The sequence below is a fragment of the Perca fluviatilis genome, chromosome 8, assembly GCF_010015445.1.
Source record: "Perca fluviatilis chromosome 8, GENO_Pfluv_1.0, whole genome shotgun sequence".
NCBI lineage: Eukaryota > Metazoa > Chordata > Actinopteri > Perciformes > Percidae > Perca > Perca fluviatilis.
This window is the reverse complement of record NC_053119.1, coordinates 1,293,932-1,319,366: the sequence shown is the minus strand read 5'-3', so window position 1 is coordinate 1,319,366 and position 25,435 is coordinate 1,293,932. Positions and strand designations below refer to the sequence as shown.

General features: G+C 47.6%; 1 protein-coding gene across 7 annotated transcripts in view; it reads right to left on the bottom strand.

Annotated features, from left to right (window-relative positions):
• Nucleotides 1-25,435, bottom strand: part of phf21ab (PHD finger protein 21Ab) — a 58,125-nt gene that overhangs the window by 13,950 nt on the left and 18,740 nt on the right. For 4 of the 7 annotated variants that reach the window (XM_039807803.1, XM_039807806.1, XM_039807801.1 and 1 more), the window contains 8 exons: nucleotides 19,110-19,244; nucleotides 17,273-17,512; nucleotides 9,319-9,408; nucleotides 5,088-5,423; nucleotides 3,418-3,543; nucleotides 2,734-2,785; nucleotides 2,563-2,642; nucleotides 1,523-1,583 (listed from right to left, as the gene is read on the bottom strand). In XM_039807803.1, the coding sequence (XP_039663737.1) occupies nucleotides 1,523-1,583; nucleotides 2,563-2,642; nucleotides 2,734-2,785; nucleotides 3,418-3,543; nucleotides 5,088-5,423; nucleotides 9,319-9,408; nucleotides 17,273-17,512; nucleotides 19,110-19,244 (1,120 nt within the window). The remainder of the gene's footprint in view (nucleotides 1-1,522; nucleotides 1,584-2,562; nucleotides 2,643-2,733; nucleotides 2,786-3,417; nucleotides 3,544-5,087; nucleotides 5,424-9,318; nucleotides 9,409-17,272; nucleotides 17,513-19,109; nucleotides 19,245-25,435) is intronic. The other 3 variants (XM_039807808.1, XM_039807804.1, XM_039807802.1) reach the window with 2 other exon arrangements.

Here is a 25,435-nt window from a genome sequence, read left to right as displayed (position 1 = left end):
TCCATTCTCTGTTCCCCTCATTCCCCCTCCATTCCCCCTCTCGCATTTCCCCTTCCTCTGCATTCCCTTCCCCCTGCTCTGCGTTTCCCCCTCTATTCCCCCTGCTCTGGCGTTTCCCTCCCATGCTCTGGTGTTTCCCCTCTCATTCCCCCTCATTCCCCCGCTCTGGTTTCCCCTCTCATTCCCAGTACTCTGGCGTTTCCCATTCCCCATTCCCCCCACTCTTGCGTTTCCCCTCTTCCTCCTCATTCCACTGCTGTTTCCCCTCTCATTCCCCACGCGTTTCCCCCTCATTTCCCCTCTTTTCCCCTGCTCTCGCGTTTCCCCTCTTCATTCCCAGTGCTCTGCGTTTCCCCCTCTCATTTCCCCTCTCATTCCCCCTGCTCTTGCGTTTCCCCCTCTCATTCCCCTGCTCTGGCGTTTCCCCTCTCATTCCCCCTGCTCTGGCGTTTCCACCTCTCATTCCCCCTGCTCTGGCGTTTCCCCTCTCATTCCCCCTGCTCTGGGTTTCCCCTCTCATTCCCCTGCTCTGGGTGTTTCCCCTGCTCTGGTGGTTCCCCCTCTCATTCCCACTACTCTGGTGTTTCCCCTCTCATTCCCCCTGCTCTGGCGTTTCCCCTCTCATTCCCACTGCTCTGGCTTCCCCTCTCATTCCCACTGCTCTGGCGTTTCCCCCTCTCATTCCCACTGCTCTGGCGTTCCCCCCCTCTCATTCCCACTGCTCTGGCGTTCCCCCCTCTCAGTCCCCCTGGAAACTCTTCTGACCCGTTCTGGTTGGTAATCTGCGGCGTTGTGTTTCAGTCTCAACGGCTCCAAACGGAGACCTTTGGCAACGCCGACACGGACGCCAACGTTTCTCCGTCCTGATTGGCTCTCATCGGTCACGGCGTCTCGTTCTCCGAGACTTAAAGCTACTAACGTTACCATGGTGACTACCAGCAGGGGGCGGAGTCTCCCCGCTGCCTCCTGTTTATGTCCAGTATACCAGGATGAGGAGGAGATATGAGGTCTATGTTAGTTTAAACAGAGATTAGTTCTTCTACTCTTCACTTTGGGATCAAAACTTAAAAACGCTTAAAAACCAAAACGTAGCGCTGGAGATGGAGCCATAAATCTGAGTGAAGTGACAGGAAACAGGAAACAGGAAGCAGGAAGCAGGAAGAGGGAAGACTTGTTTACAGCGTGTTATTAGCACCGAGGCAGATATTAGTCTCTATTCTACTGAACTTCGGCTTTCTAAAACAACTTAAAAACAACTTAAACATCAAATATTCTCAGATAAAATATATATTTTGATGAAAGTTAAAAGTTAAAATATGTAAAAAAAAAATATATATATATATACACGTTTAATTTATTTAAAAGTTCAAAACAAGTTCTGCAGCCTTTTTTTGTCCATTAAAAACAGCCAGAATATTCTGAGTGAAAAGATTAAATATCTTAAAAAAATATATATAATTTTTGGAGACATTTCTTTTTGTCTACCAGGTCTCAGACCAGTAGATGAGTATTTCATACGCACCTCTCTTCCGGGTCCCCTGGTGCAGAGGGCTGTTCAGGTAACTCACTGCGCTCTTTTTCCTCTGAAACAACAACAACAAGTGGAGAAAAACAGAGAAGTGTAAATGTTAAAACCATGACACACTTGATGACATGTAGCACTTTGAAGGTCCCATGACTTCCTGCTTTTTGGTCCCCTAATACTGTATCTGAAGTCTCTTTTATATAGACCTTAGTGGTCCCCTAATACTGTATCTGAAGTCTCTTTTATATAGACCTTAGTGGTCCCCTAATACTGTATCTGAAGTCTCTTTTATATAGGCCTTAGTGGTCCCCTAATACTGTATCTGAAGTCTCTTTTATATAGACCTTAGTGGTCCCCTAATACTGTATCTGAAGTCTCTTTTATATAGACCTTAGTGGTCCCCTAATACTGTATCTGAAGTCTCTTTTATTGACCTTAGTGGTCCTCTAATACTGTATCTGAAGTCTCTTTTATATAGGCCTTAGTGGTCCCCTAATACTGTATCTGAAGTCTCTTTTATATAGACCTTAGTGGTCCCCCTAATACTGTATCTGAAGTCTCTTTTATATAGACCTTAGTGGTCCCCTAATACTGTATCTGAAGTCTCTTTTATATAGACCTTAGTGGTCCCCTAATACTGTATCTGAAGTCTCTTTTATATAGACCTTAGTGGTCCCCTAATACTGTATCTGAAGTCTCTTTTATATAGACCTTAGTGGTCCCCTAATACTGTATCTGAAGTCTCTTTTATATAGGCCTTAGTGGTCCCCTAATACTGTATCTGAAGTCTCTTTTATATAGACCTTAGTGGTTTTTCAAAGTTAAACAAATCCCATTTAATGTGTAGGATTCCACAACAATCACATAGTCCTGACTTATGTTTTCTATTACGTGTGATTTATGTAAATCTATAAATAGATAAAGCTGCAGATGAATTCTATGCGTCTGGTACTGAGAAGGTAAACTTTGGCAACACTTTAGAAATTAAAACGTTGTGAAAATATTCTTTTAAAAAAGATGCTGTTTGGTGCCGGTACCTCCGGTTCAAACACGGCGCCGCTGTACACCGGGTTGGCCGTCGTTCTCCTCTTCCGCTCCTGTCTTTTACTCTGAATTTCTGCAATTTAAAAACAAAAAAAAGCAAACGGCAGCGTTGAGAAAGGTTGGCGGCTGCAGCGTCGGGACGCAGACGCAGAACAACGGCTTACCTTCCAGGTGGTCGTGTGTGACGAGGCCCAGAGACACCATGAAGGCCAGTTTCTGGAACACAGAGTTCACAACAAGATCAGAGGCACAAACAATAAAGAATCAGAGAATCACTTATATAGCGTGGGTCAAACTCGAGGCCCGCGGGCCAAATCAGGCCCCGCACTGACTCTGATCCGGCACGCAAATCAATTAAGGTTCCCAGTGAAAAAAAAACTAATGTGCCCACCTAGTTTTGTCGCTTTTTTCTGAAATATTGTCTATTTTTACCAAGAGGGTAAGCGAGCATCTGGCAAGCGTGGCTCCTATGGCGCCATTTTGTTGCTACCAAGCCATCAACTCCCGTTAGCATCCCATTGACTCCCATTCCTGCTAGTGTACTACTTGGCCCCCTCATTGCTGCTTGCAGCTATAATTTAAAGATGATTTTGTCACTTTTGCCTGGTTTTTTAGATGTTTGTTGTTGTTGTCTTGTTGTTGTGCTGTAATATGTTGGTTGTTGGTGTCTTGTTGTTGTGCTGTATTATGTTGGTTGTTGTTGTCTTGTTGTTGTTCTATTATGTCGGTTGTTGGTGTCTTGTTGTTGTGCTGTATTATGTTGGTTGTTGTTGTCTTGTTGTTGTGCTGTATTATGTCGGTTGTTGTTGTCTTATTGTGCTGTTTTTGGTGCCTGTGCCGTGCGGTACCTCGGGGTTCTCCTCCTTCTTGGATCTGGGCAGAGGAAGAGGAGGAGGAGACAGCGGAGGAGTGGAGGAGGACGGGAGGCTGACAGCCACCTTCTGCTCTGCTCCGCCTTCTGATTTAACCGTCTGCTGAGAGGAGGAGGAGAAGAAGAAAACCATGACACACTTGATGACATGTAGCATTTTAAAGGTCCTATGACATGCTGCTATTTGGATGCTTTTATATAGACCTTAGTGGTCCCCTAATACTGTATCTGAAGCCTCTTTTATATAGACCTTAGTGGTCCCCTAATACTGTATCTGTATCTGAAAAGAGACTTCAGATACAGTATTAGGGGACCCCTAATACTGTATCTGAAGTCTCTTTTATATAGACCTTAGTGGTCCCCTAATACTGTATCTGAAGTCTCTTTTATATAGACCTTAGTGGTCCCCCGCCGTGGGGGGGGGGGGGGTTTATAGTAAGGGGGGTAGTGGTTTAATATATGTTTAAATTTTTTATATAAAAATTTTTGGGCTTTTTTTTGTAGTATTTTTTTTTTTTAAAAAGGTTGGGGGGCCTTTTATTTTATATGAATTTTTTTTTATATAGGAGGAGAAGACAACAGCTAAAAGTACAGGAATCAATCAGGGGTTCAACAATACACTGTGTTCTAAATTATTATGCAAATGTTATTTTTTTTAATAGTCGATGCAAATGACAGTCAGTGTAATTTTCAAGTCACCAACCGTTAGGGAATAAGTCGAATTTCATTGAACAAACCACCCAATGAAAACTCAAAATGCAAATTATTACGCACAACAGAGTTTAAAAGCATTTTATAGGTTGTAAAGAACTGAAAATGGAAAATTCGCTGAATTTGCAGCATTAGGAGGTCATATTTACTGAAATAAAAAGCTATTTCAATCAAACACATCTTTGTTTGGTTTGTTCAATGAAATTCGACAAAAAAAAAAAAAGTAAAAAATAAAAATAAAAAACAGAAAGAAAACGCCAGAAAACGTATAAAAAAAGTCAAAAGAAAATGTAAAAAAAATAAATAAATGAACTTAACCCTTGTGTTGGCTTCGGGTCACATTGGCCCATTTTCAATTTTTGTTTTATAATCAGAAAATACGGGACGTAGAAATAAGCGCCGAAAATGTGTAGAAGAAAAACACAAATAAATAGAAGCAAAAAAGCTGAACCTGACATGTTGTACTTTGAGTCTCTTAAGTTGGTATCCAATAAGAAAGCTATCTTAATATCTGATGTCTACTCAAATCTCTTTGTTCAAGTGCCCCTGCTGTTTTTATTTTTAACATTCTTCAGTCTGTTTCTTTTTGTTTAGACTATTTTCTTTTTCCACTTTCATATATTATTTGTACATATTTTTGTATCCCATTTGTTTACGTACTGAGATGATTGATTTTCTGTAAATTGTCTTTTGAAATAAAGTTTATTAAAAAAAAATAAAAAAAAAATAAAGACAAATTAAAAAAAGTGAGAAAACCAGCTCAAATCTCGCCAGACGGGACCAAGGTAACGACACAATTTTTACTATTTACAAAAATATTGAAAATAAAATAAATAAATAAATTAAAATAAAATAATAAATTAAAATTAAAATTAAAATTAAAATTAAAATTAGAGAAAACCAGCTGAACTCTTGCCAGACTTGACGTGCCGTTACCTTGGTGACGGGGGTGAGGCTGCTGATCTGGATCGGCCTGGCGGGGGTCGGGGTGAGGATGGGCGCCTGGGCGGCGGCCGGGCTGGCGAGGCGCGCCGGCACGGCCGACACCGGCGTGGTGATGACGATGCCGGTGAGCGGCGTGGCGCCCGTCTTGCTGCACGGCGTGCCGTTGACGATGCGGACCTGGTGGATGGGCGCGGCGGACGCCAGCGAGGACGACAGCTTGGTGGCGAGCATCACGGGCCGCTGCAGCAGCTGGGGGGCCGCCATCATGGGAGGGGGGGGCGCCGGAGCGATGTGCACGTTGGTGGGCGCTGCCGGCTTGGGCCTGACCTGGAGGACGACACACAGCCAATCAGGAGAGGGCACCGAAATGACCCGGCACTGCTGAGTAACGCCACTGTGGAGCTCTGAAATACTAAAACTAGAACTAGAACTAGAACCAGAACCAGAATGTCTGAAAGAGGACGAACAGTTTAAAGGAACTCTAAAGAACTTCTCCTCTTCGGTTACCGTTATTCTCATTAGAACTACAGATCTGCTACCTGATCTGTAGTTCTAATGTCTCATTAGAACTACAGATCTGCTACCTGATCTGTAGTTCTAATGTCTCATTAGAACTACAGATCTGCTACCTGATCTGGCAAACTGGCATAGCGCGGTTAAGTGCGGAAAGCGCGCACGCACACGCGCACGCACACACACAAACAAACAAAGGGAAACACACACACAGAGACACACACACACACACACAAAGAGACACACACACAAAGAAAGAGAGACACACACACAAAAACGTAAACACACACACACACACAAAGAGACACACACAAACAAACAAAGGGAAACACACACACAAAGAGACACTCACACACACACACACACACACAAAGAAAGACAGACACACACAAAAAGGTAAACACACACACACACACACACACACAGAGACACACACACACAAAAGGGAAACCCACAGAGAGACACACAAAGAAAGACAGACACACACAAAAAGGTAAACACACACACAGACACAGAAAGACACACACACACACACACACACAAAAAGACACACACACACAAACAAAGAGACACACACACAAACAAAGGGAAACACACACACAGACACACACACACACACACAAAGAAAGAGAGACACACACAAAAAGGTAAACATACACACAGACACACACAAAGAGACACACACACAAAGACACACAAAGACACACGCACACACAAAATCAGGAGAGAAGTGCCATACATTCGAGTTGATGAACCACTGAAGCGATTTTGGAAACATTATTTTGGTGCCAGTTTACCAGATCAGGAAGCAGATCGGTCGTTCTAATGAGACCTAAGAGGAACGGTAACGGTAACTTCCAACCTGTAGGGGGACCGAAGAGGAGTTCTCTAGAGTTCCTTTAAAGTGTAAATGGTGTTTCTCGGTGAATGACTGAATGAGTAGATAGCAGCTGAAAATTCATAAAATTTGTGTTAAATTTGAAAATTGAATATGTCCCAGAAAACGTTAAATATTTCGAAAATTATGAAAGTTACGGAAATGTCGTATAGAAGCATAAACGTCCTAATCGTGCCGAACGTTTGGATGTCCGAATGAAGCTTCTATGTTGAAAAATGTGGAAGGAGTTCATGTGCTAAAGGGTACGCAAAAACAATAAATAAATACGTAGAAGAACAAAGGGTCAACTATCAAATTAATCTCCAACTATTTTGATAATCTATTCAATCGGTTTGAGTAATTTTTTATTATATGTTCTAGTTTCTTCTCTCCTCTGGGACAGTTGTTGGGGCTTTGTAAATTATAGAGTGTGGTCTAGACCTACTCTATCTGTAAAGTGTCTCGAGATAACCTATGTTATGATTTGATACTATAAATAAATAAAATTGAAATTGAATTGATTGAAACTGAATACCAGGCATCTGAAAACGCACCCTGACACGTCAGCAAATGTGTCACGTTAGCATTGACCGGCTAACGTTGCTAGCAACTTGCTTTGGCTACGACTACGATTAATCAGCCAGATGTCCGCTAGCCGCTGGCTAATTCATGCCGCGCTATGCCGTCCAATCTCAGCCGAGAACGGAGAACTTTAGCGCTCTAACCGAGCAGTGTGCCGTGCAGAGATCTGATTGGTTAAACTGCAGCAGCCTGCTGTCGTTTTTAGGAGATAGTAGAAATTAGGAGATGCACCAAATCCAGATTTTTGGGGTTCGGCCGAATATCGAATCCACTGGTTGAGATTCTGCTGACTCCTCCTCCCATCCTCAGTCCATGAACACAGTGAACACATGACCATGACCGGTGACCAGCAGGTCAGTCTAACATATGGCGATTTCATTCCGGCCAACGCCACAATTAACTGACAACAGAAGTTATACGAGTTACAGTTCTCAAGAACGCCACGCACACACGGACGCCACAGCACGCTCTCCGTTTCCTTTCTCTCAACTTGCTATTCTCCCACATGTAGGGAACCTGGTGAGTTAACCTGCAACATGTCAGCTGTTTGGACATTCTTCAGCGTGTGAGCAGAAGATAACAAGTTTGCAATATGCAACACCTGCAGGGAGACAGTAGGGCGTGGAGGGACCACACCAAGAACCAGAATCACATTTCTTTAGTGTGATATTAGAGGTGAGAAGAAGGAAATGGTTCCAACATTGCTCTTTAGATGTGTGCGGATGTCCCACACCAGGAGTCATTTATATAGTTCTATTTTATAGTGATCCATTATCTGGTCAACACATGTTCTATTAAAGAAAATATAGAAAACACATATTTGCGTGTGCTGCAAAGTGGTTAGAAATTTTTTTATCGAAATCGGCTAGAATCGGTATCGGCCGGCCTAACTCAAAGAAAATCGGAAATCCTAAAGTTTGTAATTGGTGCATCTCTAATGTTAATGAAGTAAACAGGGACTGTCCTTCCTTTGCCGTACCTGAAGTTGCTGCATCCTGGCTGCTGTCTGGAGATTCCTTCGTGCACAACTCGTATTCTTTCGGATGTTTCAGACCAGATGTTGTAACAGCGGCCATGTTGTGTATAGTTTAGGGTCCTCGCCACCACCAGACCAATCAGCATTGAACAGATTGAACATGTAGCTGGACTTGAATGGTCTTCTTTTGACTGAAAGTACTGCCAAACAACAACTTGTTCTGCTCACCAGATCCATGTCCACTTTCTCACAGCCTGCTGCGTTGAACGCTCCACCTACGTAAACACCTTCCCGTAATCAACGGCGCCGTCACTACGGCGACCAGCGTAGCGCGCTGAGAACAAGCGTAGGGTTCGGTTCCCTGGGAAAAAAATTCTAAGGTTCGGCAGAAAGCAGAACCCCGTCAAAAAGCCCAATATTCAGCCCAATCAGAAGCCCAACCCTGGATTCAGTGCATCCCTGGTAGAAATAGTACGGCCACTCTGGTGAGATCAGAAGCTTTGAATATTCACTTTTGATTAGCGCCGAAGCTTTGAAGCATAACATAAATGGTATTCAGGAGGACAGCCCTACTCCAAACTAAAATAAAATCCAAAACTGTGATAAGCTTGGCTCCCAGTGGTATTACTTATAGCACAGATACACGTCAGCAACATGTTTCCACTGAAAGGGGTAAAACACACCGACAGCCAGGAACAGAAAATACCAAGAAGCTGGAGGAAAAACAAGCTCTCACCACAGAAGGTAAATACACACACACACACACACACACACACACAGACAATCACACACACAGACACACACATACAAATGACACACACACACACACACACACACACACACACACACACACACACATATAGACACACACACACACAAAATGACACACACACACACACACACACACACACACACACACACAGACAAACACACACACACTCACACACACACACACACAGACACACACACACAAATGACACATACACACAATTATACACACACACACACACACACACACACAATTACACACACACAATGACAGACAGACAGACACACACACACACACAGGCAGGAAAAACCTTCAAAACAACGCGTTAAAAGAAGCACAACGAGAGGGGAAGAGATGAGAAGAGGCAGCACAGAGCAAACAATGTTTTAGTGCCACGGAGCAAGGCATGAGGAGTGTTTGCTTTGCTGCCCTCTGCTGAGAGTGTGGGCCACACACACTGATCTGACGGGGTTAGGGTTGGAGGCGGGGCTTACAGGGGACGCACCTGTGGCTGAAAGGTGGGTCGAGGCGTCAGTCTAGGAGGAGGGACAAACTGAGGAACTTTGATTGGCTGGGCGGCATCGGTGGCCTGCACCTGAGATACAAAACCACAGCAGATGTGGATCCGTGCTGCCGTTACACCGGCATGTGTGCTGCCGTTACACCGACATGTGTGCTGCTGTTACACCGTCACACCGACATGTGTGCTGTTACCTCCACCGGCTGTGTGCTGCCGTTACCGTCCACAGGTGTGCTGCCGTTACACCGTTACACGGCATGTGTTCTGCCGTTACCGTTACACGGCATGTGTGCCGGTTACCCGGCATGTGCTGCCGTTACACCGTTACACCGCGTATGTGCTGCTGTTACCCGGCATGTGCTGCCGTTACCGTTACACCGGCCTTGCTCCTTACACTTACACCGGCATGTGTGCTGCTGTTACACCGGCATGTGTGCTGCCGTTACCGTTACCGGCATGTATGCTGCCGTTACCGACATGTGCTGCCGTTACACCGTTACACCGGCTGTGCTGCCGTTACACCGTACTTGTGCTGCCGTTACACCGTCATGTATGCGCCGTTACACCGACGTATGTGCTGCTGTTAACCGATCACCGCACATGTGCGCCCCGTTACGCATGTGCTGCCGTTACACCACGTTGCGTTTGCGACGTATTGCTTATGTTGCCGTGCACACTTGTATTACGCTGCTTTCGTTTGTGCATTACACCGTTACGCCACAATTCGACGTGTTCTGTTACACCGACGTGTGCTGCTAACATTGTTTACGCGACGTTGTAACGACGTATTGTGCTGTTTACGTACCGCATTGTGCTGCGTTACGCCACGTAACCGCATTTGTGCTGCTGTTACAACGACACGTGCGCTGTTACGTCTGTGCTGCCGTTACGCGTCAGCCATGGTACTGCCGTTTACGTCACCGGCAAGTATACTGCTACCGACCATGTGTGTACCGACTAATGTGTGCTGCCGTTACCCGACATGTGCTGCGTTTTACCGTCTGTGTGCCGTTTACGTGTATTGTGCGTGCCGACGTATGCGTGCGGCTGCGTTACCCGTTCTATGTGTTGCTGCTTTACGTTGCCGTAACGCGTATTATCTTACCGACATGTAACGTTTACTTTTGCGTTACCGACATTTGTGCTGCCGTTTACACCGGTATTGTGCTGCCGTTTTCGTTATTGTCTGCCGTTACACGACATGTGTGCTGCGATTACCGCATTACCGACGTAATGTTGCTGCTGTTACACCGACATGTGTGCTGCCGTTACACCGACATGTGTGCTGCTGTTACACCGACATGTGTGCTGCCGTTACACCGTTACACCGACATTTGTGCTGCCGTTACACCGACATTTGTGCTGCCGTTACACCGACATTTGTGCTGCCGTTACACCGACATTTGTGCTGCCGTTACACCGACATTTGTGCTGCCGTTACACCGACATTTGCGCTGCCGTTACACCGACATGTGTGCTGCTGTTACACCGTTACACCGACATGTGTGCTGCTGTTACACCGTTACACCGACATGTGTGCTGCTGTTACACCGTTACACCGACATGTGTGCTGCCGTTACACCGTTACACCGACATTTGTGCTGCCGTTACACTGACATTTGTGCTGCCGTTACACCGACATTTGTGCTGCCGTTACACCGACATTTGTGCTGCCGTTACACCGACATTTGTGCTGCCGTTACAGACATTTTGTCTGCCGTTACACCGACATGTGCTGCCGTCCACCGACATGTGTGCTGCTGTTACACGTTACCGACATGTGTGCTGCTCGTTATCACCGTTAACCGTACGACATGTGCTGCGTGTTACACCGTTAACCGACATGTGCTGTCATACAACGACATGTGCTGCTGTTACACCGTTACACCGACATGTGTGCTGCTGTTACACCGTTACACCGACATGTGTGCTGCTGTTACACCGTTAACCGGACATGTGCTGCTGTTACACCGCTATTAACCGGCGTATGTTCGCTTACCGTTACACCGACATTTGTGCTGCCGTTTAACCGACATTTGTGCTGCCGTTACACCGACATTTGTGCTGCCGCTACATCGACCGCCATTTGCGTTGCCGACACCGACATGTTGCTGTCATTACACCGGACATGTGTCTGCTATTAAGACCGACACTGACGTGTGCAGGTCAAGCCGCCTCCTGCACACTGACTGCAGAGCGTGGCGTGTCAGCTGCGTGGCGTTTAAAAAATTTTTGCACACCAGAAAGGTGTCTGACGCTGCTGCTACTGCTGCTGCTGCTGCTACTGCTACTGCTGCTGCTGCTACTGTTACTGCTGCTACTGTTACTGTTACTGCTGCTGCTACTGCTACCGTTACTGTTACTGCTGCTGCTACTGTTACTGTTACTGCTGCTGCTGCTACTGCTGCTGCTACTGCTACTGCTGCTACTGTTACTGTTACTGCTGCTGCTACTGTTACTGTTACTGCTGCTGCTGCTACTGTTACTGCTGCTACTGTTACTGCTGCTGCTACTGTTACTGTTACTGCTGCTGCTGCTACTGTTACTGCTGCTACTGTTACTGTTACTGCTGCTGCTACTGCTGCTACTGCTGCTACTGTTACTGCTGCTACTACTGCTGCTACTGTTCTGCTGCTGCTGCTACTACTGCTGCTACCGTTACTGCTACTGCTGCTACTGTTACTGCTGCTGCTACTACTGTTACTACAGTTATTGCTGCTGCTGCTGCTGCTACTACTGCTAATGTTACTGCTGCTGCTGCTACTGCTGCTACAGCACGTTGCTGCTGCTGCTGCTACTGCTGCTGCACTGCTGTTACTGTTGCTGCTGCTGCTGCTGCTGTGCTACTTTACTGTTACTGTTGCTGCTGCTACGGTTACTGCTGCTGCGCTTCACTGTTGTTACTGTTCTGCTGCTACTATTCACTGTGTTACTACTGTACTTGCTACGGCTTGCTGCTGTTACTGCTGCTGCTGCACTGTTACTGTTGATGCTACTGCTGCTGCTACTTGTTACTGCTGTTGCTGCTACTGCCACATGCTAAGGCATTGCTGTTGCTACTGCATGCTGTACCTGTTGCTGCGTGCTGTTACTGCTGATAGCTATTGCTGCTGCCACTGTTACGTGCTGCTGCTGCATTGTTACTTACTGCTGCTGCTAGCGTTGCTGTTACAGTGCTGTGCCGCTGCTGTTACTGCTGCTGTTAAGCGTACATGTTGATGCGCACCGTTGCTACTGTGCCACTGCTGCTGCTGCTAAGCATTGTTACACTTGCTGCTGTTGCTACTGCTGCTGTACTGGCACTGCTGCTGCTGCTGTTGCTGCTGCTACTGTTGCTACTGCTGTTGTTACTACTGCTGCTGCTAAGCATTACAATGTTACTACTGCTGCTGCTGTTGCTACCGCTGCCGTTAATCTACACTGCTGCTGCTAAGTACTTCTGCTGCTGCTGCTGTTGTTGTTACTACATACTACAGTGTTACTACCTTACTGTTACTGCTATTACATTACTTTACTGCTGCTGCTACTACTGTTACTACTTCATTTTACTGTTGTTGCTGTGCCATTGCTGCTGCTGCGAATTGCTACTGCTGCTGTTGCATTGCTACTGTTGCTGCTAAGCATTGTCTTGTCTGACACATGGATAGCCTTTCATTGATAAAATGAAATAATAGCGTGTTTCTACACTTCAACGTTGGCAGTATTGACGGCAAAATAGGCTCCAGAATATTTCCTTCTGTATTGACAGCTGCAATATTTGAAAATCAACATTTATTTTATTTTTTAATTACATATATATATCTGCATTTATATCAACCTTGAGACTTTCAAACATCAACATGTCATTTATTAATATGTATTTGTGTCTAAATAACAAACATCTTCTCCGACTCCTTATTCTTTGTCTGGAACGCCCCAACACGGGGCGCTGGCCACCGCGAAAAAAATAGGGGGCCTGTTCTATTTCTACGCGGCACGCCGCTGCTCGAAGTCGCGGCCTGAGACGCGGGGTCATGGCAGGCAGTGTAAGCTCTAACCTGTTACCATGGGAGCCCAAATAAAAACGGACACGCCACGCAGCCAGTGTGCAGAATAAAGTCCCCGTGCAGACTCCCAATGGTACATCACGTCACTAAGCTGTTTTAACAACTCAGACTACATCTCCACCGCTACGTTTTGGTAGATTACCAACCAAAAAACGGGTCAGAAGTGTTTCCAAATGTCTCCGGTTTAGGGGCTCGGAAACGCCAGAGCAGGGGGAATGAGAGGGGGGAACACCACAGAGCAGGGGGGAATGAGAGGGGGAAACGCCAGAGCAGGGGGAATGAGAGGGGGGAACGCCAGAGCAGGGGGAATGGGAGGGGGGGAAACGCCAGGAGCAGGAGGAATGAGAGGGGGGGAACGCCAGAGCAGGAGGAATGAGAGGGGGAAACACCAGAGCAGGGGGAATGAGAGGGGGAGACGCCAGAGCAGGAGGAATGAGAGGGGAAACGCCAGAGCAGGGGAATGAGAGGGGGAACGCCAGAGCAGGGGGAATGAGAGGGGAAACGCCCAGAGCAGGGGAATGAGAGGGGGGAACGCGAGAGCAGGGGGAATGAGAGGGGGAAACCGCCAGAGCAGGGGAATGAGAGGGGGAACGCCCAGAGCAGGGGGAATGAGAGGGGAAACCACCAGCACAGGGGGAATGAGGAGGGGAAACGCCCAGAGCAGGGGAATGGGAGGGGAAACGCCCAGAGTAGGGGAAACGCCAGAGCAGGAGGAATGAGAGGGGGGGACACCAGAGCAGGGGGGAATGAGTGGGGGAAACACCAGAGCAGGGGAATGAGAGGGAGACACCCAGACCCAGAGCAGGGGGAATGAGGAGGGGAAACAGGGGGCCCAGAGCAGGGGGTAATGAGAGGGGGGAACAGCGAGAGGGGGCCCCAGAGCAGGGTAATGAGAGGGTGAAACACCAGAGCAGGGGGAATGTGGAGGGGAAACACCCAGTGGAAATGGGAAAAACAACAGAGCAGTGGAGTGGGGAAACAAAAAAACGGGAATGAGGGGGAAACACCAGCAGTGGAATGGGGGGGAGGGGGGGAGGGGAACACCGCAGCAGTGGAAGGGGGGGGGGGAACGGAGAGCAGTGGGGAGGGGGGCAGAGAGGAATGAGGGAACATGGGAAGATGGGAAACGCCAGAGAAGGGGGAATGGGGGGGGAAACACCGAGCAGGGGAAGGGGAGAGGGGAAACTGAGGGGAAACGCAGGAGGAAGGAGGGGAAACACCCCCCGTGGAGAATGGGAACGCCGCAGGAGGAAATGGGAACCCCCGGAGAAGGGGAATGAGGGGAAACGCCAGAGAATGTTGGTAACGCCAGGAGTGGAATGGGAAACGCCATGGAATGGGGGAAATGTAGCCGAAACACCCCCCAGGCCCAGTGTCTGCCCCAGGGTCCGGCCGTTGCCCAGCCCCAGGCCGGCCCAGATAGCCAGGCCCTGCCCAGGGTCCAGTATCTCAGTCTAGGTCCGGTATCTCAGTCTAGTTTCGGTATCTCAGTCTAGGTTCGGTATCTCCATATAGCTTCAGTATCTCAGTCTAGGTCCAGTATCTGTCTAGGTCCAGTATCTGTCTAGGAACAGTATCTGTCTAGGTCCAGTATCTGTCTAGGTCCAGTATCTGTCTAGGTCCAGTATCTGTCTAGGTCCAGTATCTGTCTAGGAACAGTATCTGTCTAGGTCCAGTATCTGTCTAGGTCCAGTATCTGTCTAGGTAGAGTATCTGTCTAGGTCCAGTATCTGTCCCCAGCTCTAGTTCTGCACCACATGAGGACCAGATGCCATAACGCTGTTGATCAGATATTAAAGTTCTCAGTTCTGCTGCTTTCAGTGTTCTGCTAAACAACAACAAACCCTCGCGCTCTCCTCCCGCCCACGATCACTGTCACTTTTTTCTTCATTTTGTCACTTTTTTCGTAATTTTTGTTACGTTTATCGTCATTTTTTTTTACGTTTTTCGTCATTTTGTCACTTTTGCGTCATTTTGGTTACGTTTTACGTCATTTTATCACTTTTTTTGTCATTTGTCACTTTTTTTCGTCATTTTAGTCACATTTTTCATAATTTTGTCATTTTTTTCGTCATTTTTTTCACTTTTTTGTTACGTTTTTCGTCATTTTTTTCGTCATTTTTTACGTTTTTCGTCATATTGTCACTTTTTCGTCATTTTTTACGTTTTTCGTCATATTGTCACTTTTTTCATCATTTTTGTTACGTTATCGCATTATTTTAATCCCGTTAACACCTCTAATTAGAACACAATAGTTCAGCGAAGTTAAGACTTTTTAAAGGCCTAAAATTTTGAAAAAAAATGTCATCACATGGTACCTGCTCGATTCGCCTTTTTTTGGGTTTTCCATTACGAAAAAAGTCCCTGGTACCTGCTAACAGGTTGGATTACTGTACTGTACGTAGCAGTGGTGTGACCATTTCATTCTTCTGTTTCTTTGTGACCTTTTCTGATTTTACTGTTTTCTATTTTCATTCTTTCTATTGTATGATGTATGTTTTTACTCTTGGTTTCTGATGTTAAGCACTTTGGATACTTGCTGGTTGCTGTAAAGTGCTATATAAATACATTTTGATTGACTGATTGATTGATTGAAGCGAGCTGAGGCGATACCAAAAGGTGACGTGAAAGCGACAGAGGGGGGGTGTCCTGAACAAAACCACCATTTTTAAATAGTTTAGCCAGCGGTGGTGGTTTTTTGCTGCCTCCAGCTTCATTTGAAACTAATGTATATTTATTGATCCCACAAGGGGAAATTACAATGTTTTCACTCTGTTGTTATTACACACATTACACACATTACACACAGGCCTAAATTACACACACACACACACGCTCAGTACCTCTACATGCACTAATGGAGATGTCAGAGTGGGGGAGCTGCCCATGGAAAGGCGCCCCGAGCAGGTGGGGGTTCAGTGCCTTGCTCAAGAGCACCTTGGCAGTACCCAGGAGGTGAACTGGCACCTCTCCAGTTACCAGTCCACTGTGTGTGTGTGTGTGTGTGTGTGTGGTGTGTGCGCGCGCGTGCGCGCGCGCGCGTCGGGTCACGGCAGTTTACCGCGGCGCCGCTATGACGACCAGCCACGCTGAGGCCGTACTAAAATCTGCAAAGGAAAACGGATGCACAGCGTGTCGAGTCGAGTTGAGCAGGTACCATGTAAAGTAGGGGGGTCAAACTCATTTTCCCAGAGGGCCACACTGGAAAAAGAGAATCACACCGAGGGGCCTGACATGGAGAGATTATTGATGTGCTTTTGTTACTGCAAATGTTTTTTTTTAACATTTTGGGAGCTTCTTTACCTCATTTTTGTTGTTTTTGTTCCGACTTTTTTGTGACGTTCTCCGACATTTGTCACCTTTTTGTAAATTTGTTGCTTTTTCCGACATTTTTGTACACTTTTTGTCACATTTCTGTTGACATGAAGCCTTACAAAAGTCATCAAAAGAGTTCCTTAGCCATCGTAGAACTTAGCAAATCAAGCAAAACAATTATACATTTTTTAACAACCAGTTTCTCTCTCTGCTTCTTCTGGGGGAATTTCTGAGTCTCAGAGTCGGCAAATCTGCCCAAATTCTGCTCTGAATGTCAGGTAATTGCAGTTTAAAAAACACTTTCCTGTGTTTTTGGTTTGGCGCACAACTAGGCGTACCAAAATGTATCGTGAACCCAAATTGATATACGGGCCGGATCTAAATCTGCAAGGGTCCTGATTTGGCCCGCGGGCCTCGAGTTTGACATAATGATGTAATGGAAAAATGCCATTAGACTTTTTAAGCCCCCGCGGAGACCCTTCCAAAGAGTCGATATTCTAACATACTGTGACCAAACGTGTGATTTGCCGCCCTGGTGACGCCACACAGCGAACCGGGGAGTCCCGTGAGAATCTTACCAGCATGGCGTTCTTGGATACCAGCCTCACGGGCTCCGCGCTCTGATTGGTCAGCTTGCTGGCCACCTGCAGGTTGATGGGGGCGTTCTGCAAGTCGGGTTTGGTGATAGCTGTGGTTACCACGGCGACGGTGGCCGGGCGTTGCGGCAGCACGGAGCCGGGCAGCGCGGCGGGCGTGGCGGCAGCTTTCAGCACCAGAGGTAGAGTCTTCGTGGTCAGCACCGGCGTGACCGTCAGCGTCTGGTTCAGGGACACACAAACACACCGATTTATTACGTTTCTGTTCCTTAGTTCTGGGGGGGGGGGTGACTGTCTGTGTCTGTGTGTGTGTGTGTGTCTGTGTGTGTGTTTGTGTCTGTGTGTGTGTTTGTGTCTGTGTGTGTCTGTGTGTCTGTGTGTGTGTTTGTGTCTGTGTGTGTGTTTGTGTCTGTGTGTGTCTGTGTGTGTGTGTGTGTGTGTGTGTGTGTGTGTGTGTGTGTGTGTTTGTGTCTGTGTGTGTGTGTGTCTGTGTGTGTGTTTGTGTCTGTGTGTGTGTTTGTGTCTGTGTGTGTCTGTGTGTCTGTGTGTGTCTGTGTGTGTCTGTGCGTGTCTGTGTGTGCGTGTCTGTGTGTGTGTGTCTGTGTGCGTGTTTGTGTCTGTGTGTGTGTGTCTGTGTGTCTGTGTGTGTCTGTGTGTGTGTGTCTGTGTGTGTGTGTCTGTGTGTGTGTGTCTGTGTGTGTGTGTGTGTCTGTGTGTGTCTGTGTGTGTCTGTGGCTGTGTGTGTGTCTGTGTGTGTGTGTGTGTCTGTGTGTCTGCGTGCGTTGTGTGCGTGTTTGTGTCTGTGTGTGTGTCGTCTGTGTGTGTGTCTGCTCGTGTTTGTGTTGGTGTGTGTGTCTGTGTGTGTCTGTGTGTGTGTCTGTGTGTGTGTGTCTGTGTGTGTCTGTGTGTGTGTGTGTCTGTGTGTGTCTGTGTGTGTCTGTGTGTGTGTGTCTGTGTGTGTGTGTGTGTCTGTGTGTCTGCGCGTATGTGTTTGTGTCTGTGTCTGTGTGTCTGTGTGTGTCTGTGTGTGTGTGTCCGTGTGTGTGTGTCTGTGTGTGTCTGTGTGTGTCTGTGTGTGTGTGTGTGTGTGTGTGTCTGTGTGTGTCTGTGTGTGTGTCTGTGTGTGTGTGTCTGTGTGTGTGTGTCTGTGTGTGCTGTGTGTGTGTGTCTGTGCGTGTTTGTGTCTGTGTGTGTGTGCGTGTCTGTGTGCGTGTCTGTGTGTGTCTGTGTGTGTCTGTGTCTGCGGCGTGTTTTGTGTCTGGCGTGCGTGTTTGTGTCTGCGCGCTGTTTGTGTCTGTGTGTGTTTTGTCTGCGTGTGGTTTGTGCCTGTGCGTGTTTTGTGTCTGTGTGCGTGTTTGTGTCTGTGTGCGTGTTTGTGTTTGTGTGCGTGTTTGTGTCTGTGTGCCGTGTTTGTGTCTGCGTGCGTGTTTGTGTCTGTGTGCGTGTTTGTGTCTGTGTGCGTGTTTGTGTCTGTGTGCGTGTTTGTGTCTGCGTGCGTGTTTGTGTCTGTGTGCGTGTTTGTGTCTGTGTGCGTGTTTGTGTCTGTGTCTGTGTGTGTCTGCGTGCGTGTGTGTGTCTGTGTGTGTCTGCGTGCGTGTTTGTGTCTGCGTGAGTGTCTGTGTGTGTGCATCTGAGTCTGTGTCTCTGTGTGTGTGTTCTTGCGTGCGTGCCTGTGTCTCTGTGTGTGTCTGTGCACGCACGTGCGTGCGTCTGTGCGTGCGTCTCTGTGGCGTGTGTGTGTGTGTGTGTGTGTGTGTGTGTGTGTGTGTGTGTGTGTGTGTGTGTGTGTGTGTGTGTGTGTGTGTGTGTGTGTGCCTACCTGCTGCAGTCCTGCAGGTATCTGCTGGCTCTGCTTCAGGTCTCCTGCTGGAGGAGTCTGGACGTGGAGCTGCAGCTTGGTCTCCGGCTCCTGCTTCACCAGCAGCTCCTTCCTCAGCTGCTCCACCACCTTTTTCTAGAGGAGGAGAGGAAACAGAGGAGCGAGAGGAGGAGAGGGAGAGAGGATAGGAAACAGGAGAGGGAGAGAGGAGAGGAAACAGGAGAGGGAGAGAGGAGAGGTGGAGAGAAGAGGAAACAGGAGAGGGAGAGAGGAGAGGAAGAGAGGAGAGTAGGAGAGGAAGAGAGGAGAGAAAACAGGAGAGGAAGAGAGGACGGAGAGGAAGAGAGGAGAGGAAGAGATGAGAGGAAGAGAGGAGGAAGAGGAGAGGAAGAGAGGAGAGGAAGAGAGGAGGAAGAGAGGAGAGAAAACAGGAGAGGAATAGAGGACGAAGAGGAGAGGAAGAGACGAGAGGAAGAGAGGAGAGAAAACAGGAGAGGAAGAGAGGACGAAGAGGAGAGGAAGAGAGGAGAGGAAGAGATGAGAGGAAGAGAGGAGGAAGAGAGGAGAGGAAACAGGAGAGGAAGAGAGGAGAGTTTTATTTGGTTTTCCAAGTCCCTTAATTGGACCGTTATCAAAGACGAAACACAATCACAAAATCAGAGCAAGTCCAGAAAAGAAAATCCTGAATAAAGTAAAAACTACAGCAAAACCTGTGTAACAATCTAAGAGTAAATATAGTTTATAACAGCAGCAGCAGCAGAATTTCTGCATTTGTGTTAATTTTAAACTTGTGTCGTCTGTCTCGTCCATTTTAAAAAGACTTTCTGGGATTATTGACAGTCTGCTGAAGACCAGTTAGCGTGTGGAGACCTTTGGCTCTAATGGCGCTGACGCACCGAGCCGATAATCGGCCATCGGGCAGTCTGGCGAGGTCGGTGACTCGAGTCTGTTCGGCGTGTCCCGTGCCACCATCCGTCCGAGGGGCCGTCGGCGTTCATTTTGGCCGACCTGACGCGTTCAGTCGGAGGCAGGGCAGTCGGGACTCGCCCGGAAAATGGCGAGCGGAATGAGCGTGACGAGAGTCTCTCAAAATCTGATGAAAATCTCTTAAAGCGCCCATATTCTGCTCATTTTCAGGTTCATAGCTGTATTTTAATGTTGTACCAGAATAGGTTTACATGGTTTAATTTTCAAAAAACACCATATTGTTGTTGTACTGCACAGCTCTCTCTCACTGCTGCAGATCCTCTTTTCACCTGGTTTCTGTTTTAGCTACAGAGTGAGACCTCTTTTCTTCTTCTTCTTCTGTACTATCTTTGATTGCACTCGCACATGCTCAGTAGCTCAGATGTAGAGCATGTCAGCTAGCTAACTCTAGAGACAGTAAAAGAAAGGCTGTTTCTCCAACTTTGGTCAGTTACAAGGCAGGATCAGCTGGGAGACTTCTAAATGAGGGCACACATGTAAGTAGTTCTTTTGTAGATTATGGTGAACTTGTGTGTGTTGTAGCAGTGCTTTGCTATTGAGAACGACGTAGCATGCTAGCGTTAGCGTTAGTCGGCTAACGCTAACGCTACGAGCTAACGGTTGTGGTTAGCCAGCTCATTCCGGACTGTGATGTCACAGTCCGAAACCGTATCTCACTCAAAACAGCATGGATGGATTTATTTTCAACGTGTGTATGTGTGTGGAAGCACCAGAGACACAAAATAACACCCCAAATCACCAGAAAAAGTGTTTTTTTTCATAATATGGGCACTTTAAACTGACCTTTGTTGAGCTGAAATGAAGACAGATTCAGCACAACACACACACACACACACACACACACACACACACACACACACACACACAGCCTATTTCTCTCTTCAGATGTTTTCAGAAACACGTTTCGGTGAACTATTTTAGTCCAATATGAGATCGGGACACCATGACAGTCTGGCTTTGAATTTCCGGAGCAGCCAGACCCACGTGACGCATTTTTTGGGCGACAATACAGATTAGCGCCGCCTGCTGCTATGGAGACGTATTACGTCTCGTCTCTTCGGGGTGTTCTGAGGAACTTTCTGGACCTCGGTGAGCCGACAGATCAGCCCGATGGTCGGCCGTGGTTGGTGTGTCTGGGCCTTCAGGAGACACTCTCGCTGCTGCTGCTTTGAGTCTGAACATGAAGAGAAATACAGAACATCTCCAGACTGACACGCTGCACTTTGTGTCCTCGACTGAGTCTAACAATTGCTTTGTCATCGACTCAGGCAGGTCAGATTAGAGGGGGACTTTGGGACGATCTTAGTGCTGCCGCAGCCGGTCCAGTCCGCCATTTTTGGGGGGGGGGGGGGGGGGGGAGTGTGGGGGCATAAATATATTTAAAAAAATTGGGGCGCTTTGGAAAGGAGGTGTCGCCACTTATGTTTTTTTTGGGGGTGCGGGGGTTTTAGGTTTGGGGAGTGAGGCTTGTGGGTAAAAAAAAAGACAAAGGAAGTGAAAAAAGAAAAGGCAAAACTACAAAACACACAAACAAAAACCACCACACTGCCAACCATACACCGCACACCCGGAGCCCACTCACGCCATTCCTTCCGGGACCGTGGCACGCAACGCCTCTGTCTTCATGGTTGGCCACCCCAGGCCGGCACTGGGGTTCATGGTATGGGGGCCACCAACCCCGGCGGCCTTTATGGCTGGGGGGCGCCACCGCCGGGGGGGGGTGGTGGGGGGGGCCCCCCTCGCTGCTTACGGTTGTGGTGGGGGGGCCCCGGTGCGGGGGTTTTTGGGGTGGCACCCCCCCCCCGGGGTTTTTGTTTGTGTAAACCCCGCCTCAACGGCTGTGATTGGTGTAGAGCCCTCCTCAACTGTTGTGATTGGTGTAGAGCCCGCCTCAACGGCTGTGATTGGTGTAAAGCCCGCCTCAACGGCTATGATTGGTGTAGAGCCCGCCTCAACGGTTGTGATTGGTGTAGAGCCCTCCTCAACGGTTGTGATTGGTGTAAAGCCCGCCTCAACGGTTGTGATTGGTGTAGAGCCCTCCTCAAAGGTTGTGTGATTGGTGTAGAGCCCTCCTCAACGGTTGTGATTGGTGTAGAGCCCTCCTCAACGGTTGTGATTGGTGTAGAGCCCTCCTCAACGGTTGTGATTGGTGTAGAGCCCTCCTCAACGGTTGTGATTGGTGTAGAGCCCTCCTCAACGGTTGTGATTGGTGTAGAGCCCTCCTCAATGGTTGCGATTGGTGTAGAGCCCGCCTCAAAGGTTGTGTGATTGGTGTAGAGCCCGCCTCAAAGGTTGTGTGATTGGTGTAGAGCCCTCCTCAACGGTTGTGATTGGTGTAGAGCCCTCCTCAACGGTTGTGATTGGTGTAGAGCCCTCCTCAACGCGTTGTGATTGGTGTAGAGCCCTCCTCAAACGGTTGTGATTGGTGTAGAGCCCTCCTCAACGGTTGTGATTGGTGTAAAAGCCCTCCTCAACGGTTGTGATTGGTGTAGAGCCCTCCTCAACGGTTGTGATTGGTGTAGAGCCCTCCTCAACGGTTGTGATTGGTGTAGAGCCCTCCTCAACGGTTGTGATTGGTGTAAAGCCCTCCTCAACGGTTGTGATTGGTGTAGAGCCCGCCTCAACGGTTGTGATTGGTGTAGAGCCCGCCTCAACGGTTGCGATTGGCGTAGAGCCCGCCTCAACGGTTGTGATTGGTGTAGAGCCCTCCTTAACGGTTGTGATTTGTGTAGAGCCCTCCTCAACGGTTGTGATTGGTGTAGAGCCCTCCTCAACGGTTGTGATTGGTGTAGAGCGGTGTCATGACAAATACTTGCTTTGTAGCGTGTTTATGAACGCCGTTTGGAAAAATAGGAACAAAAAGCGACGTATTTCATTGGTCCCAGCTGTAGCTGATGGAGAGAGAGAGAGAGAGAGACACAGAGAGAGAGACACAGAGAGAGAGAGAGAGAGAGACACAGAGAGAGAGAGAGAGAGAGAGAGAGAGAGAGAGAACGCTGCTCGGAGCAAGTTTTGACCTTTTATTAAGAAGTAGTTTCTGTTAAAGTGTTTCCTGCTTCCTGAATCAGAGAAACAAAGTCTGTCTTATTGTTCCAAACGGTTTCTGTGCTGCAGCACAAATCTCAAAAACCTTCAACTGTCTGCACTTAAAGGGATAGTGCAACATGTTGCATCTCTTTCTAGTCGTTTTTAGGCCTCATTTGAGTCTCTTTAGCGCCTCTTGCTTCTTTTTTGCGTCTCTTCTGCTTCTCTTTTACATCTCTTTTTACTCCCTTTTGCTTGTCTTCTGCCTCTCTTGGGGCGTCTCTTGCTTCTCTTCTGCGTCACTTTTACTTCTCTTCTGAGTCGGTCTTGAGTCTCTTTTGCATCTCTTTCGCTTCTCTCTTTGACATCTCTTTTTCCTCCCTTTTGCTGGTCTTCTGCCTCTCTTCTGCGTCTCTTGTTTGTCTCTTCTGCTTCTCTTTTGTGTCTCTTACGAGTCTGTCTTGAGTCTCTTTCGCTTCTCTCTTCTCTTCTGCGTCTCTTCTGCCTCTCTAGTGAGTCTCTTCTGTCTCTCTAGTGAGTCTCTTCTGCCTCTCTAGTGAGTCTCTTCTGCCTCTCTAGTGAGTCTCTTCTGTCTCTCTAGTGAGTCTCTCTAGTGAGTCTCTTCTGTCTCTCTAGTGAGTCTCTCTAGTGAGTCTCTTCTGTCTCTCTAGTGAGTCTCTTCTGCCTCTCTAGTGAGTCTCTTCTGTCTCTAGTGAGTCTCTCTAGTGAGTCTCTTCTGTCTCTCTAGTGAGTCTCTCTAGTGAGTCTCTTCTGTCTCTCTAGTGAGTCTCTTCTGCCTCTCTAGTGAGTCTCTTCTGTCTCTCTAGTGAGTCTCTTCTGTCTCTCTAGTGAGTCTCTCTAGTGAGTCTCTTCTGTCTCTCTAGTGAGTCTCTCTAGTGAGTCTCTTCTGTCTCTCTAGTGAGTCTCTTCTGTCTCTCTAGTGAGTCTCTTCTGCCTCTCTAGTGAGTCTCTTCTGCCTCTCTAGTGAGTCTCTCTAGTGAGTCTCTTCTGCCTCTCTAGTGAGTCTCTTCTGCCTCTCTAGTGAGTCTCTCTAGTGAGTCTCTTCTGCCTCTCTAGTGAGTCTCTTCTGCCTCTCTAGTGAGTCTCTTCTGCCTCTCTAGTGAGTCTCTTCTGCCTCTCTAGTGAGTCTCTCTAGTGAGTCTCTTCTGCCTCTCTAGTGAGTCTCTTCTGCCTCTCTAGTGAGTCTCTTCTGCCTCTCTAGTGAGTCTCTTCCGAGTCTGTCTTGAGTCTCTTTTGTCTCTTTCGCTTCTCTCTTCTGCCTCTATTTGGCGTCTCTAGTGCGTCTCTAGTGAGTCTATTCTGCGTCTCTAGTGCTTCTATTCTGCGTCTCTAGTGCTTCTATTCTGCGTCTCTTTCGCTTCTCCCTTTGGCGTCTTTTTCCTCCCTTTGGCGTCTCTTTTGAGTCCCTTTGGCGTCTCCTCTTCCTCCCTTTTTCCTCTGTCATTGTGCTGAACATGTTTAATCGCTCAACCAGTTAGTTGATTGTCTCCTGTGAGACTGGCAGGTTAAACAGAAGGAGAAGTGTGTTTCCTGTGTGTGGTTTTGTGTGAACTGATCCTTTAAACGGTGTTTGATGAGAGCAGCCAGCGGTCTAATCCTGCGTGGCGAGGCCTCCCTCCGCTGCTGATAAAGTTATTAGCAGCGGGTCAGACTACTCTCTGGAAACACAGAGCCCCGGGCCGCTTTATAGTCGGTCTTTTCTTCTGGATAATTGTGTGTCGCTGCGTTAAGTTGCTGCTTCAGAGTCCAGCGTTGCTAAGTAACAGCTTTATCTTTTCATTCAGCTTTGTGTCTGTGTGAGCTTCTTCTTCTCTACTCCCATTACTCTACATTACACACACACACGGACCCTATAGTCCCATGTTTATTATAAATCAACTAGCCAACAATGTAATTTATGTCTGTCTGTGCGCGTGTGTGTGTGTGTGTGTGTGTGTGTGTGTGTGTGTGTGTGTGTGTGTGTGTGTGTGTGTGTGTGTGTGTGTGTGTGTGTGTGTGTGTGTGTGTGTGAGAGAGCATGTGTGTGTGTCTGTGTGAGTCTGTGTGTGTGAGTATGTGTGTGTATGTGAGCATGTGTATGTATGTGTGTGTGTGAGCATGTGTGTGTGTGTGTGAGTCTGTGTATGTGAGCATGTGTATGTATGTGTGTATGTGAGTATGTGTGTGTATGTCTGTGTGTATGTGTGTGACTATGTGCGAGTGTGCGTCTGTCTGTCTGTCTGTCTGTGTGTGTCGATGTTTGGATCCTTTCCACTTTCTAAAAAACAGGAGGATTTTACTTTACTTTTAACCCT